The sequence below is a fragment of the Dromaius novaehollandiae genome, chromosome 15, assembly GCF_036370855.1.
Source record: "Dromaius novaehollandiae isolate bDroNov1 chromosome 15, bDroNov1.hap1, whole genome shotgun sequence".
Taxonomy (NCBI): domain Eukaryota; kingdom Metazoa; phylum Chordata; class Aves; order Casuariiformes; family Dromaiidae; genus Dromaius; species Dromaius novaehollandiae.
The window spans coordinates 18,276,367-18,292,514 of NC_088112.1; the positions used below are offsets into that span (position 1 = coordinate 18,276,367).

The 16,148-nt window shown below is 37.9% G+C and overlaps 1 protein-coding gene across 5 annotated transcripts in view; it reads left to right on the forward strand.

Moving 5' to 3' along the window:
* The window catches only part of FAM13B (family with sequence similarity 13 member B), a 49,350-nt gene extending 35,661 nt beyond the window's left edge, over positions 1–13,689 (forward strand). For 3 of the 5 annotated variants that reach the window (XM_026101945.2, XM_026101947.2, XM_026101946.2), the window contains exons 15-25: positions 2,038–2,103; positions 3,242–3,452; positions 4,823–4,952; positions 5,459–5,540; positions 5,830–6,059; positions 6,423–6,506; positions 7,665–7,760; positions 9,341–9,424; positions 9,519–9,691; positions 10,118–10,219; positions 11,353–13,689. In XM_026101945.2, the coding sequence (XP_025957730.1) occupies positions 2,038–2,103; positions 3,242–3,452; positions 4,823–4,952; positions 5,459–5,540; positions 5,830–6,059; positions 6,423–6,506; positions 7,665–7,760; positions 9,341–9,424; positions 9,519–9,691; positions 10,118–10,219; positions 11,353–11,476 (1,382 nt within the window). In that variant the 3' untranslated portion in view covers positions 11,477–13,689. The remainder of the gene's footprint in view (positions 1–2,037; positions 2,104–3,241; positions 3,453–4,822; positions 4,953–5,458; positions 5,541–5,829; positions 6,060–6,422; positions 6,507–7,664; positions 7,761–9,340; positions 9,425–9,518; positions 9,692–10,117; positions 10,220–11,352) is intronic. The other 2 variants (XM_064521092.1, XM_026101948.2) reach the window with 2 other exon arrangements.
* Positions 13,690–16,148: the final 2,459 nt, after the last annotated feature.

Sequence of the window (16,148 nt, forward strand, 5' to 3'; positions counted from 1 at the left end):
CAAATTGAAACAGCTCTTAATTTTCAAATACCCATCTTCAACTTAGCTTTTATTATTTCTGTGCCCCTTTTGGTACGCTGTTTGGATCTTAGAAACATTAGCAAAATGGTATTTCAATTGTATGAAATACAGTTGTGTCTCAGAGAGGTTTCTTTACATTTTGTAATCTGCTGATTCTTTATAGTCTTCCAGGTTTAGCAAGTCCCTAAACTTGTGACTTTATTGAACTTTATTGGTCAGATGTCTGGAAATAACCATTGAGGCTGTCCTTTTACTTGTGTAAAAACACAACCCCTCTCTACCCTAACCAAAAAACCCACTCTTGACAATATTTTATTTTCAAAATACTTGTTTACATGTAAACACTTATTTATATGTTATATCCTGTCCTCTGCCTGGTGCTGATATTCCGAACCATCAATCTATCTGCACCTAAAAAATGCAAGTGGTGTAGTTTGCTAAAATATTATGAATTGTCACCAGCAGTAGGATGATCAAAGTCCATTCATTTCCTGTTTATAAAAGTTGTAAATATGAAGTGGTTAATGTAGTTAGTACAGGCTTACTGTACAGAGAGGAGGGTTTACTTCCAGCAGGCTGTTCCGGTGACAGCTATTTATTGAGATGTCTGTAAGTGTCACCATCAAACATTAATAAATCACTGGTAACAAAGAATGAATACAACTGTCTTTTTGCTTGCTGTGTTACAAACATTAAACGTAATGAAGTATTCCTGGAATGTATGTAGGTTAACTGTGCAGCTTATAGTTGTAGCATGGCAGCACATAAAGCTTTGTCCTGAAGCTCAAATAGTGGTAACTTAAGAAGTTGCTAGTTTGTCACCAGTGTTGACAGTACTTATTTTTGTGTTCTGCTTGCTTTTACATGTTCTCCCAGTTAATTCCCTGCATGAATCCGTATTTCCTTCTTAACCCTTTATAAAATGATTACGTTTGCAGTTTGTGATTGGCTTATCTATATTTGTCATATGTTTGCCAGTTGGTCCTCTTGAGCCCTGGCAAATGGTACACTTGGAGCGTGTCATGTCATACGAGTCACTTTGCAGGCATCTAAAGACACTGAGTCCAGGTTTTTGTTCTTGTTGCTCAAGTTGATAACTTTTGTTCTCTATGTTTTATTTATGTTAACCGTTTACTTACATGTTATGTTCTGTTGCACCTTCCATTTGTTTTAACCTGCTTTAATACGTGTTTCCGTAAGGTGTGTGGCTTTCATTTTCATTATTTCTTTAATTCTGTTCATAAAAGACATCTTGGTTTCATATATCCAAATAATTTTATGATCTTTTCCTTGAACAGAAAGTAGCATATCTGTATATAAATCTATATATAGTATATGTTTTGGGGAAGTAAAATCATGATATTTTGCAAGACATAGTATTTCATTGTGAAGTACTTGAGGTTTGGCTATTCTTCTGTCCTGTTCAGAGTATTTATTAGGACCTCAGTCTTCAAGGCATTGCAGGTCCTGTGGAGTTCCATTTAAGTAGATTGGTTTTGTAGAGAAGTCTGTACTAGTTCAAGTCTTTTACAAGATTTCTAATATTAAAGCCTGTGTGATGGAAAACTTAAAGGCTGATATAGCCCTTGAAAATGAGCATGGAATGCTTTCTGGCTTAATAGGGGAAAAATGCAGATCAGTTAATCTACACTTCTGAGTAGATTTTTCTGCATTTGTCTCTGTTGTCTATGAGCTCTGAGCAGAAGTATATTTAGAACTTGTTTTCTGTTAACCTGAAGATGCATGGGACTTTTAATAAACTACAGTAAGTCTTTACTATTCCTTTGTCAGTTCTTTGTAAACCTTTTCAGTAAATAGTTTAATTTTGCTAAGGGCTGAGCATCCTTATCTGCCATTGAAATTGCTTGGAAGCTGAGAGTGCTCAGGGCCTGGCCCAAAAGATGGGATGTTTTTCCCTGGTACTGTATCTTCCTGCTTTACATGTTATGTATGGTTTGTTCTGACTGTGCTGTGTGTTCACTTTAGTATTTTTGCCATTCTTTTTCATTTTATTAGCGCCATGCCCTATCACTTTTCCCCTCATTGATTTCAAAACAATGCATCTGCAGAGAGAAGGGGAGGGTAAGTATGGTTCGCCATACGTTCAGTTATCTGCCTTTTGATAGTTTATGGTTTGCTTTCTAACTAACCCTTCACCTGCTGTCCCTTATATCTTGGGAATATTCTGATCTACATTTTTTTTTTTTACCTTTTCTTTTCTTTTCTTTTTTAAAGTTTCCCTTCTTGCATCTTGAACTGTGTAAACAGGCAAGATTCTAGCTTAAAAAAACAAAACAACAGCCCCATAATACTTAGTAATTATACCTGTAATACTTAGTAATTATACCCATAATACTTAGTAATTATACAATGGAAAGCAGGTACAAGGGTGGGTTTTTTTTTTTTTTTTTTGAAGATTACTTTGTGGGTTTTATTGTTGTTCTGCACACTTTGAACCCAGTTTTCAAATTTCTGATTTGCACTGGAAAATATAGGTAACTGCATTCTGAAAGTAAAAAGGGGTTGTATTTTAAATTGGAATGCTTGAAAGGCTGTCAGCTTTTTTTATTAGACAGCAAGAAAACCATATCTGAGAATTGTAAAGGATGTTAGTAACTAACTTTTATGGGCATTTAAAAATGTACTATTGTTTTGGAATCCCCTGCTTAAGAGAGAAATTACCTCCCAGAAGTTAACAAATCTCTTTTTCTCAGTGGTGTCAAGATGGATTTAAATAAATAAAAACCTTCCTTAAAAAGACTAAGCCAATGAGTATAATACCTAAAGAGGTACTGTCAGGTTTACCTAGCCTTGTTCAAAACCAAGAGGGCAATCCTTGAAAGTACTAGGGTAGTGTATGAAAATTGATTTCACAGCAATATATTGCAACAGACAATAAATATAGTCTTCTAACGTTCAGATATCTGATCAGTAAATAAGGCACTGTTACACTCTTGGATTGTTCAGGGATGCATATTCCTAAGAAACACTTTGAAAAAGGGATCCTAGTGTGCATACTTCATTTCAGTACCTTTTTCTTTCAATTGTCATATGACAGAATTCGTAGCTTTCTGACGTATTTATTCACTTTGTGTATGACACCACATCCTTTATAGCCTACAAGACTAAGCATTGGGTACGCGTTTGTGTTTCCTTCTGACTCTTGTTTATAATTCTTTTAGGACTGGTACGATTCTGTGTCCTTTTTTTTATGTTGTAGATCCGTTTCCTGCTTTCAAATCCTGGCAGGAGGACAGCGAATCTGGAGAAGCTCAACTTTCCCCGCAGGCTGGACGAATGACTAATCATCCGTTGGAAGAGGATTGTCACCCGATATTGTCTCATCGTAGTTTGGATTTTGGACAAAGCCAACGTTTCTTGCATGATCCAGAAACACTAGATTCTTCATCCAAAGCACTTTCTTTTGTTAGGTATGTATTTTAATACAGTTTGGTAAGCTTTGGGGTAGGAGATGGGACTGCCAGTGTGAAAATACTGCTAACTGTTTTGGTCAATTAAAGACCAAGGTCAAATGTGGCTTTATATGGCCATTTGGTTGTTCTACATACCTGGGAACTGCCATATTGAGTCAGACCAGAGGTTCATCTGGGGTGGTGTCGTGTCTCTGAAAATGCCCACTGGCAGATAGTGAGGGAAAGAGTATAAAAATAGGACAAGCCTATGGAGATATTTCCTGGCATTCAGTCAGCGCTGCTGGCCCCTACTGTAATGGCACTTCCTGGGCTGAAGAAGTATTTGTATCTTCTGTTTACTGGTCTTTACTGGACTGCTGATCCCTGATTTTATGTAAGTTTGGGAGGGGGGTCTGAAGCATGGATATCTACTTTCATGTAGCGTTATTTCAGATTTGTTTCATGTAGCGTGTTATATTCTCCCAGTAAAGAGAACCAAGTTGCGCAAATCATTGCAACTAGAGTGTGCAGTAATAATCTGGGGAGACTGTTCATTTGGGCTGTGGAAGGCCTTCCCTCAGGAGGATTATGGGAAAGTATCAATTGTTGGGGAGCTGTGAGACAGCAGTACAATGAAGACATAGGATTCTTCATCCAGGTCCTTTTTTCACGGCTTAGGGGATCAAGCCCATTTACCCCAGTGTGTGAAAGTTGAGTTTATTAAAGAAACTGCAAGTTGTTTGTGTGACATTGGCAACTGTGACCTTCCAAAACTGTAAATAACTTGGTGACCTGACTGTCTAATACTATTGCTGTAAGAAGTAGTGTAAGAAAAGTTTTCGTGCTTGTTAGAGAAGAAATAATCCTGCAAAATGAGAAAATTTGGAACAGGAACAACCTAGTTCAGAATCCCTAATTCTCCATATGATATAGATTTATTGATGCAAAAGGATACTTTTCCAAGTTTTCTCCAGTTAGCAGCAGAAGAAAGTATGGTTGAGGAATACTGTTAAAAAGATGTGGATGACTGACCTGGAGAAAAGTTACAATTGTAATAGCTCTTCTCATCATTCCCAAACTAATAAGGATCTGCACTATTTGTAGTATTTGCTAGTATCTCGAACTACATAGTTGTCACTAGCTGTGTTGAGAGATCTTTCATAAACTAGAAAGGAGAAAATAATACATCACATTTTGAAGGCAGTAGATCAGGGCATTTTGATTCAGTAAATAAATAGCTCTGACTGAAAACGTGAAAAGAATGAATTGTAAACTTGACAAAAAATATTGAAGTTAATCATCTGTTACTCAAAAGAAAATAAAGAAGTACAGTTGCTTGCATCAGTTTAATTATTTTAAATGACACTTTAAAAATGCTTTTAATACAGAACACGAAGAGCGTCCTTTAGCTCAAAAGATGATAAAAGGGAAGACAAGACTCCGTATCAGCTTGTCAAGAAATTACAGAAGAAAATAAAGCAATTTGAGGAACAATTTGAAAAAGAGAAAAACAGTAAGGTAAGCTACCACTTCTGCTTTTATGCAGGATAAGTTACCTCATGGTAGAGCTGAGCTACTTCCAGTAGTTCAGTATTGGGTAACTAACTGTGAATTCACAAATATGAATAATTTTGTTATATGCTTCTGTCTGCAAAATTAAAGTGAAAAACAGCAGTAGTAGAAAATAAGCCATAATGCCTGAGCCCAAAGAAGGGCAGACAGTGACATTTATGCGGTGAGACTGAGGATGTCAGATGAGATAAGGGGAGAGAAAAAAGCATCTTATTCGGTTGTTCACTTCTTATTCAAGTTTGTTCAATTTCTGGTGTTCTGTTCCAAATTTATTTTCAGAGGTTTTGTCCATTACATTGGACTGAGATTTGAGCTGGTACTAAGAGTGGCATCCTTGGTACTAGTCACCTTCACTGACCTAACTCTTACCAAGCGTTGAATGAAATCTTTATAAACAGCTTTACTGTGTGTTTGACTTTATACAAATGTAGTTTCTCTGTATTACTTTTCAGCCCTCCTATAGTGATATTGCAGCCAACCCAAAAGTTTTGAAATGGATGACTGACCTTACCAGACTGAGAAAGCAAATAAAAGGTAATGGTTGTTAGAATTATTTTTTTAAATACAAATGTAAATTATCTAAATCTAAAATGGAAGTGATATGTCATTCAGGAAAATTCCACAGGACAGTAAAGATCTTTAGTTTCTAGATTCTGACCTATTTTGTTACAAAAACAGAACCAAATTATTCTTGTGGCTTTGTTTTTAGTTACTGGAAGAGGAACTTTGCCTATGCAAACTGTTACATCCTTTATTCACAATTAAACCAACTGAGAAAGCTATTTCTTTTAAACTTTTGGATGGCTAATTTTTCTCATTTCAGATGCAAAGCAGAAGAGCTCAGATGGCGAATTCATACCTCAAACACGTCCACGAAGTAACACACTTCCAAAAAGTTTTGGCTCCTCCCTTGACCAAGAGGATGAAGAAAATGGAGATGAGATGCGGGTTGTGCAGAAAGAGAAGAAGCCCTCCAAGGAAGCTACACTTGAACTCATTTTGAAAAGATTAAAGGAAAAACGAGTGGAAAGGTGTTTGCCAGAAGATATAAAAGTAAGCATAAGCTTATGGTTAGGCTGCTACTAGGTGAATAGCGGAGGGTAATAGAGCACTTTCAAACACTTAAAATGTTGTTTTATCAATAAAATGATGTCTCTGTCTAGTAACCCTTTCCCAAGCCCCCATATTTCAGACTCTGTGGAGAAATGACCAAGTTGAACCACATTTCTCTTGCTCAGTATTGATTAAAATATTTACAAGTATCTGCTGACAATATTGGGCAGCTTTAAATGGATGAAGGTGGGATATGTGTTACTAACTAAGCTAAGTTTGGCTAAGGCATCTGTATAGCTGTTAATGTAGAAAAGCTGTTCAAGTGACTCGTGTTTGATGAGATGTGAATTGTTCTTCTGACAGAAAATGACAAAGGACCATTTGGTAGAAGAGAAAACATCTCTCCAGAAAAGCCTCCTGTATTATGAAAGTCAGCATGGACGGCCGGTAATACCTGGTTTACTTCATCAAGCTATGTTAATGTACATGCAGAAAACAGTAGCTCTCTTGCAGGAGTAGCAACAGCATTTAATAGTGTTTTTCTGAAGACACAAAGTTATATATCAATTTCCATGTTACTGTTAGAGGAAGTTTTTGCGTTGACTTCTAAAAATTAGAATTTTTTGTAATGATAAATTATATAGGCTGTTTGTCCACAGATCGGTAGAATATTGCGGTTTGCAATGTGATTTATGTAGTTTGGCTCCATATTTCTCTGTGAAGCAAAGCGAAGTCTTAAAAACAAGCTGTTGATCCTGGGAAAAGGCCTGAAGGGTTATTCTGGATTTCACAAACAAAAGACACTAATATTTGAAGTATGAGGTGTATATCTTACATATGGCCATGTGGAAGCTAGAGTAAGTGAGTAACAATTAGTGGATTTTATTTTGGTATATGGTCAGTATCACTAGTCCAATCACAAGATCTTTATTATTCTATCAGCTTTGTGAGTTTGACACATTAACTAGATGATCAGCACTGCCATGTCAGTCTGCCCAAGCCTTCAGTGCTAAAAGCCAAAGAAGGCAGAATAATGATCTTGGAGGTATTGGCACTGGCTCTACAACCCTCTTTGGGAGAAAATCCCAGGAATTCTTTAGGCTAGCCTTCAAGATTGATTGACGAAGACATAACGATCAAGAATTGAGAGTAAAATCAGATGCCCCTCTGTAGTTTCATCTTTCTCCCTCTTTTATTTATTTATTTTTTTCCTCTTCCCTCTCCCCCTATCATTTCTGTAGAATCATCATTGCTAGTCACTCAGTCTTCTCCCCTAGTTCCTGGTTCCCCCTCCTTTTTTTTGTTTTCTTTTCATTTCCATGGCTTTTTAAAGATAGTGTGTTTGCTTCTGCTGGAGCTGCCCTAACTTTTAGGAATTCTTCTAAACTTCATCTGAAAAATATAGAGTCAAAGTGAGAAAGCAGGGGAAAAAAGCACCCACCCCTTTCTCTGGGGGGGAACAAATTCATACACACTCTTTAAATTAGTCTTATATTCCTAATTGGAATGTGCTAGAGGTCTGGCATGAGAAGCAGTGCACTTTGTGTTTGCTTGTATATTACGGAGTGACTGGTATAATTAATTCTGTGGTTTCTCTGCCTTTAGGTTACTAGAGAAGAAAGACATATTGTGAAGCCACTTTATGACAGATACAGACTTGTAAAACAAATGTTAACTAGAGCAAGCATTACTCCTATCCTTGTGAGTAAAACAAATACCACTTCTTCTCTTCCCCCTCCCCCCCTTTTTTTTTTCCTTCCCACTTGTGAAGTGCTAGGCTGGCTTTAGAAGAGCTTAGTAATACCGTTCTGTAAAACACGTCTTACTTCTGGAAGATGCAGGTTGTTGTCATCGTACTTGGGGCATTTGATTGACTGCTGAGACCAGAGCAGTTCAAAGCTGTCTTCGACCTTGCTGGCTCTTAGGAAGTAGATGGTTCCTGGTGGAAGTAATACGCTCTTCTGACTAACTGGCTGAGACGTTCCCAAGTCACTGTGCTAGGTGTAGTTCCATGGTTCGTATTGTACTCTCAGTGCTCCCAAGAATAGTAACACCAGTTGCAATAAAGCCTTTCTCTCTTCTGTAGTGCAGGTTATTGTCACTAGAGGCATGAGTGAAAGGTTTGGCATAAGAACCGTTTTATTCCTTCATGTTTCACTGATGTGAGATACGTTACCAATGTCTGCAGCATCTGTAAAACATCTGTGATTTTTTGGTTTTTTTTTTTTTACTTCATTTCCTTCTAACTTGCAGTGCTTCCCCCCCCCTCCCCCCCAGTCTTGTATTGCAGGTGCTTAGGAGCAATATACTACATAAGAGATGAGGAGGAGAAGGGTTTCCATGTTACGCAAGGAGATGGATATAACCTTGTTTGCAATGACCTGTAAAAAGTTGTGGAATGACAAACTGCTAACTGGCTGTTCTTCACAAACTATAATCAAAATCTTGCATGCTGACTCAGACTTGCAACACAACATAGTTTTGATATTAGTTATTTGACCCTTTTACAAGGAAGAGATTGCGTAGCTGACGTGAGATTGTCCTCCACCAGATTTACATATCTGTGCAGTGGCTTACTCAGCAGCAACTTAATCTGCTGTCTAATTTTACTCTGATTGTTCTTAGCAATCCCCTCTCAGCTGAAGTGCATTGAGATAACAGGGACCAGTTCAAGATCATTCCTTTTTTGCATGTGCTATGGAGAAAAAAATCCTTAAAACCTCCTTGTACATTATTCTACCAGAGAATTCCCTTAGGTTTCTGAATTGTAGGGCAGCTTTCAGATGTGCAGTTCAACAGAGGGAGCTTTTCTTGTCCTTTTCAGGTGTTGTTAAGGTTGGTTTATTGCCACTTCGAATATAGTAGGTGTAAGTCTTTCTATGTTGTCATATTGCAGTTCATGAACAGATAATTTCTCTTAGGTATGTCTGGAGAGCTAATGAATCATCTTTGTGACTGTTCCTACAAGTTTCTAGGCAAGCAGGGGGCAGGCTTTGATTTTCTTTTCTCCATTCCATTTCCTCAAGTCACCAGCTATTGTTTTCTTTTCTCTTTTTACCCAGATATTTCCAAATTTTTAAAGGAGTGGAATCATTTATTTCCATCAGTTTAAAAGATCCTTTGTAGTTGTTATGTTTGTGTTCTGTAAGGATATTTACAGTCTTCTATTTTTCTGAATGAAGAAATACTCGCTCAGTGCAGTGACTTGAACAAAATTATTTTTACCCCACACAGCATTTAATGCCTAACTGCATGTACTGAAACAAGCTTTAATATTTCAGGGGTCACCATCAACCAAGAGGCGGGGGCAGGTGTTACAGCCCATTATTGAAGGTGAAACTGCCCATTTTTTTGAAGAAATTAAGGTGTGTACAATACATTTAAAAAATATATGTATTTCCCAGCAGATGCAATAAGGAACGGAAATATTTCATATTTTTTTGAATTTCTACTTTGAAGGAAGAAGAGGAGGAAAGTGATGGTTTGTCTGCAGACCTGAATGATATCTTAAAAACTGCTGTCCAAACACAGTCTGTTTTAAGCCCAGTTGAAAACTCGGAGTCTGATGTTGAAGATGGTCAAGAGAAACTGACCCGGGACCTTAGGCTGTCAAGCACCCGAGCTGCTTCTATGTATGTATAAATAAGAAATGACTAATGCTCTTACAGCAGTTGCACTGATTGCACTTACAATCATGACATGAAATACGAAACTGAGGCGGAGGGGAATTGACATGTTCAGCACTTACCAGAAACTGTTTGGATTGAATGAGCGTTTTTTTTTTGTCTGACGTGTCTAAGATCTTTTTGTATTCAGCAAATTGTTTAGTCTTCTAAGTTTTCCTCTACCTGTTTTAGCTTTGTAGACAGCAGAAAACTTACAGCCTTTTATTAACTACTAGTTGTTTTCAGTATTTCATCGTCAAACAGATGCCACACTCCTTGTGGACGAGATCAATTTAGTATTAGTTCAGCTAGTTCAGTTGTTTTTGAGTATGCTTTGAAGAATTTAAATTTTATTAAATGGCCAACAGTATTTTCTTTCACTTGAATTTTTAGGCCAGAATTGCTGGAGCAACTGTGGAAAGCCAGAGCTGAAAAAAAGAAGCTACGCAAGACTTTACGAGAATTCGAAGAGGAGTTTTATCAACAGAACGGAAGGTTTGTTTAGCAGAAAAATAGACACTGAACAGCAGCTTTGTTCTGTAGCCACATATTTTTTCACTTTTTAAAAGAATATTGTCAAATGGAATCTGTTTTAATATTAACTATGAATAATTTCTTGAAGGAGATTGGTTTCAAGGTACAACTGGTACTAGCTCATCTATTTTTTAATATAGAGGAGGAAGCCTGCTGCTGAGTCTTCTGTTTCCTCTGTTAAAATCTGTAAAGCATAATAATGAAATTGGAAGAATTAGCTTTTATAAAATCTGTTCAGATTGTTGCTCTATTTTTAACATAGGTGTTTCTTGGGCAGAGAAGTTTGGCTATTTGCTGTTTGTTCCAGTAGGCCAGTTCAGACAGTGATAATTGCTTCACCAACAGCAGGGGTGGATTTTTCTTTTTCTTTTTTTTTTTTTTTTTTTGCATTTTGTTTAGTTATTTTAGGCATCTTGTTTGAATGTGTGTTGTCATGAATTTGAACCACTGCCCTATGTGCGCAATAGGAGGTTTTTCAAGGTGTGTCACATCATGAACAAAACTAGTAACACTTAAAGAGGTAAATCATTTTCTTGACTGGTGTAAATTCTGACTTACCTACAATCTCTACTGTATTTCTCGTTAACCATGAACTCCTGGACAGCTGGTCGTACAAATTTCACTACCATGGTTTCATCATACACTTACTGATTTGGGATGTAACTCCCATTGACTTTGATGGCAGGTGCTGAGGTTAATAGTGAATGGTTGATTTAAAAATAATTATTGATAGATTAATTTACTATAATCTAGTCTTATGTAAATAAAAATAATTCTGTGCTATCAATTTGTGAGTGTACCTAAATTGTATTTGGAATTTTCTGTAATGTATACACAGGACCTGAAATGAAAGTCTTTTTAAACTGTTACAGCAGTTGTGCTGAACAAATGCACTGGCTTTTCCAGTCAGTATTTTCAATTTATGGTAATTGTAATTACAAGGAACTAAAATATAACAATATGCCTATTACTGGTGAACCACCTGCTAAAAATGTATCTGTCTGTCTTAAGCTAACTGCACGTCGCTGCTTTTGTGTTTGACTTTCCGCAATATATAGGATCTTCTTGAAACTCAGGTGTGCTTCTTTTTACAGGAATGTACAGAAGGAAGACCGGGTTCCAATGCTTGATGAGTACAGGGAGTACAAGAAAATTAAAGCCAAACTTAGGCTGTTAGAAGTCCTTATCAGCAAACAAGACTCTTCAAAATCAATATAAATTATGTTCCTCCAAAACATTGAATAACATAATATTTCCTTATGCTACCATTGTACTTATTGGGTGCTTGTGTTCATTTGTCATGCACTGTTGAAAGAATCCAGTTTGTGCACTTTATTGTGGTGCCACTATAACATGTTTGAAGGGTAAGTGGGTCCTGTCTAGAGAGCAAATAAGATTTCTAAGTTCGAGACTGCTCTATCCAACTTTAGCAAACACAGTTTCCATCAAAATTTTGTATTACATATGCATCTTGTTCCAAAAAGACTATAGCATTTTGTTCTTTAGCATTCAAGAGCTTTGAGACTTTCGGTATTACCAACCTTTTGCATTATTGAAGAAATTATGTATATCATAATGCTACACTGAACTACTCCTGTTGTCTATTTTTTATTATGGGGAAAAAAGTCAGCAAATTAAACACACAGCTCTTTTTCTTGGGACATTTAAAAACTGGACTGAAATTCCTTTCAAAGAACCGCTGTGGAACAACTTTAATTTTTGGTATTCTAAATTGCATCTATCACACAGTAATAATTAACATCTATGGATTTTGCTACTTAGTGGTCACATATCCTCCTTGATAAAGATGACAGTGGACAAACCAGAAAGTGACCTTGCTTAGTGTCTTTTAAAACCTGGAAAACTGAAAAGTTATATCACATGCTGCCTACAGGACTTACGTTACTGTTGTTCATTTTATCATTTTACCAGTTACTGTTTATCAGCTAGTGGTGACATAGTGTTTTGTCTGAATTGGATACTGCATCTCCACTTTCAGAAGATTTGAGGAACATAATGAACATTTCAGTGTATGGGAAATCTGATGGTGCTCAGACTTGCACAGCTCCAGCAGAAAAGACCTGGCTTAGGTCAGTTAAAATTCCACTGTACGTGAAACGAGTATGGTATCAAGGGCTAAAATCAGTGTAGCTAATGTGCACCATAAGGTGAACTGTGTCAGTTTTGAGTGAGGAAATTACTGCTGTTTATCATGATTTTGTTATACGGTTGGAGAATAAAACTAAGTGATCTAACCTTTATGATGTAAGCAAAACAGTTTATGGGCCTTGCATGATTTAGCTTCAGAGCTGAAACTAAATAATGTTTTGATGATCACATCTGCTGTGCTGAATGATGATTTCGCTAGCTTTACGCTCTGCAACAGCCATCAGCAGCTGTTTTTGATCTGGCAAAATCTAAGTGTTAATTTTAACTGGTGCTTTCTCAAATTTTTTTCTTCAATATATCAGTTTGATTGTGGCCATGTTTTGCATGCACCTACTCTCACTGCATGTTTTTATGACTGGCTAATGTCAACACAGCTATTGTTCACACTGCTTTATGAAAGACCAAAAATGAACTTTCTCACAAAGTAAGACGTGGCTAGCATGTAACCTCATAGGCTTGCTGTTCTGTCATGAAGCATATGAAATAGGTTGAAAGTAGGATTTCTAGTGCTCAGATTTCATCTGTGTACTATAGAATACTTCTTGTTTTGTTTTACTCTGCTTGTAGGCATGTATTTTTGGAATTCAGAAAAAAAGCACTAAAACTATTGAGCACTGGTGGTATGCCTTTTTTTTTAAACAGCGAAATGATTTGGGACCTTAAAGAATTATGAGATTAAACTAGTCTTGAGACCATTTATCAATTTTATTCAGTTCCATTGTGCAATGTACACTTCAGTTAACTTTTCTATCAGTCTGCAGACACGGGTGTATCCAAACATTGAAACTAATGTGTACTGTATAGTGTTGTACATGAATGTTTGTGTTTTATATACCACATGCAAAATGTCAATATGCACTATTTAAATGTTTTAAATAATATATTCCTCCTTTATAATGCTTAAATCTATATGATTCCAATATTTTTATAAGTGAGTGAGTGATCAGACTGGTTCCAATTCAGAATTAACAGCTGCTTTGTGTTTGTTATGCAGTGTTTGGCTGTTTATTCAGTATCGTAGATAAGCATGGCAAAGTTATGCTATGAGTGTGTTTTGTGCCATCCTTGTTGAGCAATAAATAAATGGTAGAACTAGGCATTTTGTGATATAACAGTTTTACTTTGGTAAAAGCAAAACCTATATATCTATATGGATATATAGATATGGAATATATATAACTAAACCAGATATAATTGCATTGCTATGTCTGGTGCTCATTGTATAGACTTTTATAATAAAAGTACCTTAACCTTTATTGTCATATTTTTGTTTCTCATTGTGATTTTTCCTCCAGTACCATCTCCTAAAGACAAATGCTGCGTCCTTCGCTATTCCTGTATGTACGCGTAGCTTCGGGGTGTTTGTTGTTCAGGCGGGTCTGAGTTCACAGCCTGCCCGCTGAGCCACCAGAACCGGTGGGGCCCAGGTGCTGAGGAGCCCTAGGCGAAGTTACAGCAGTTTAAGCACTTACTTCACCTGTTTAGCCTGTGCCTCTCTGTGCCTCTGCCTCAGCAGAGACAGCAGGGAAGTCACACATCCGCTCCTGACCTGGCAGCTTGGCATGTTGTGTGATACGGGCTTCAGTTCCTGCTCGGGTGCCAGCCTGCTGTGTGGCGATACAGGAGCTGGCTGAGTCACGCTCAGTCCTGCTCTAGCAGTAGCAACCTTTGGAGGAGACGGGGCAGGGAGCTGATTCAGCCACTGCAGTTCTAATTCACTGCCCATGGGGTGTGACACCTTCCGCTGCTGAGCAGTGTTTTATTGTGCCTCTATATTCATAACGATCTCTTAGCCTTAAAATCAATGTCACTTACAGCAGTAACTTCTGTATTCATGGCCAATAAACACTGCCACTGCACACAATCTTGGAAACACAGGAGGATGCTTTTTGTCTGCACCAAATTGATTTTTTCGTAGTACGTTGGTATAAGAGCATATGAAAAGTGATTATGTAGTCCTTCAAACCAGCTACTCTGTATTTTGTGTGACCGCTTCTTTCTTCAGTGTGAGGCCTGGCAGAGGACAGAAAAATTCCTGAAGGTGGAGAGTCTGCTTGTGAACGTGTGACGGTATTCAGGTAAATGAGAAGAGATGGAATAAAAATTAGGAAGTGGAGGAACAACTGAGTGAGAGGAGAGTGAGAAGGCAGTCTTCAGTATGTTCTTTAGGGTGGGACAGAATAACCTTCCCTCTGATAAGTGAAACAGTAGCTTGGGTACATGGTAAGACTGAACGTTGATCCCAAGATGCCTGCATGTGCAAGCTCAGATATGTGGCTTTCCTCTAAAGATGAGGAAAGAAATAAACATGTTGTTAGGAGACTTAAAAGAATGACCAAGACCTTGCTACAGATCTGTTCTCCAATCCTCTTTCCTTATGGTTATGTACTCAGTGAAGCTTGCTGTGGTCAGGATGTTAATGAGAAGACAAAAATCTTTCAAACAGTGGGTTGGTGGGAGCTGCTTAAAATCTATGTGTTCTTAAACAGCGAAGAAAGACTTTAATGAAGGAAAACTACCCAGTGCTGAAGATGATTAACCGAAATGGATGAGAAACAGCTGGAGGGAGGGGACAAAAATTCAAGAATGTTTCTTGCCTAAGAACCTGAGACAGCGCAAACCTATGGTATTCCAAGTTCTACCTCTTTAAAGAGGTTTTCTTGGGCTGCTATTTGAGTGCAGGGCTAGGGTCTTGCCAGGAAAAGTGAGGCAGACTATTGAGAGGGTCTCCTGTGGTCTGGAAGAATGGAGCAAGGATGAAAAGTGCTTGGAAGCTCTTCCACAAAGTACCGGGTAAGTAGCTGCGGCTAAAAGTTTCAAGACATCTTTGTATCAGAAGGGTTGTTTGGGGAAAAAAATTAGAGATGTTGTAGACAAGAAGTCTGCTTTCCTGCATGTCAGGCTATTTAGGAATTAAGATAAAGAGATAATCTGTGAGCTAGGTTTTCTGGACTAAGTGTCCTGGCATACTGCATAGCAATGAGAACCCTTTGAAACAGAAGGCAAGAGATGGCTTTATTTTAACCTAGTCCTCAGAAGTGAGAGGATGTCTGCTTGGCCAGGAGGCCGAAGCACCAAATCACTGAACACAGGTAACGTGTTCTCCCTGTGGGTCTCCTCAAATGCCTGCCTACTCCCTTCTCCTTGATACAGCTCCTGCACACTGTGATTAGACTGAGAGAGACTGGAGCTCGTGTAGTACCTTGACAGTACTCTGCAGGACATAAATAAGGCTTTGTAATATTACAAATCCCTCTAGGGTTTATACCTGCTTCTGAATACTTTGGAGGCTGGGGATTGTGTCATGCACTGCAATGTACAGCCACAGAACTTCCCTGGGGCAGAGACTGCGGGGTGCAGGCTGGGTGTTGCAGCTGGTGATGGCCCTGTGGTTTCTCATGCAGCGCTCAGACAGCATTTGGACACGTGTTTTATTTCTTCCTGTATCTCAGCTGCAGCAAAGAACAAGTATTAATGACTACATATGAGCAGGTTGTTTCTGGCCTGGACGTAACACCTAGTTTATCTTCTGTTGTTTCCAGGAATAAATGTGGCAGTGAGGGAAACCCATGTGCTCTGTGAGGGTCTTTGTTCTAGCAAAATAGCTGGCCTACGAAGTAAAGATCATCCTTATTGTCAATCCTTACATGTTCTGAAAGGGTGTTTATTCTTTAAAACCATACAGTCCAATGCCTTGTGGCTAAGCAGCCCACATATGACT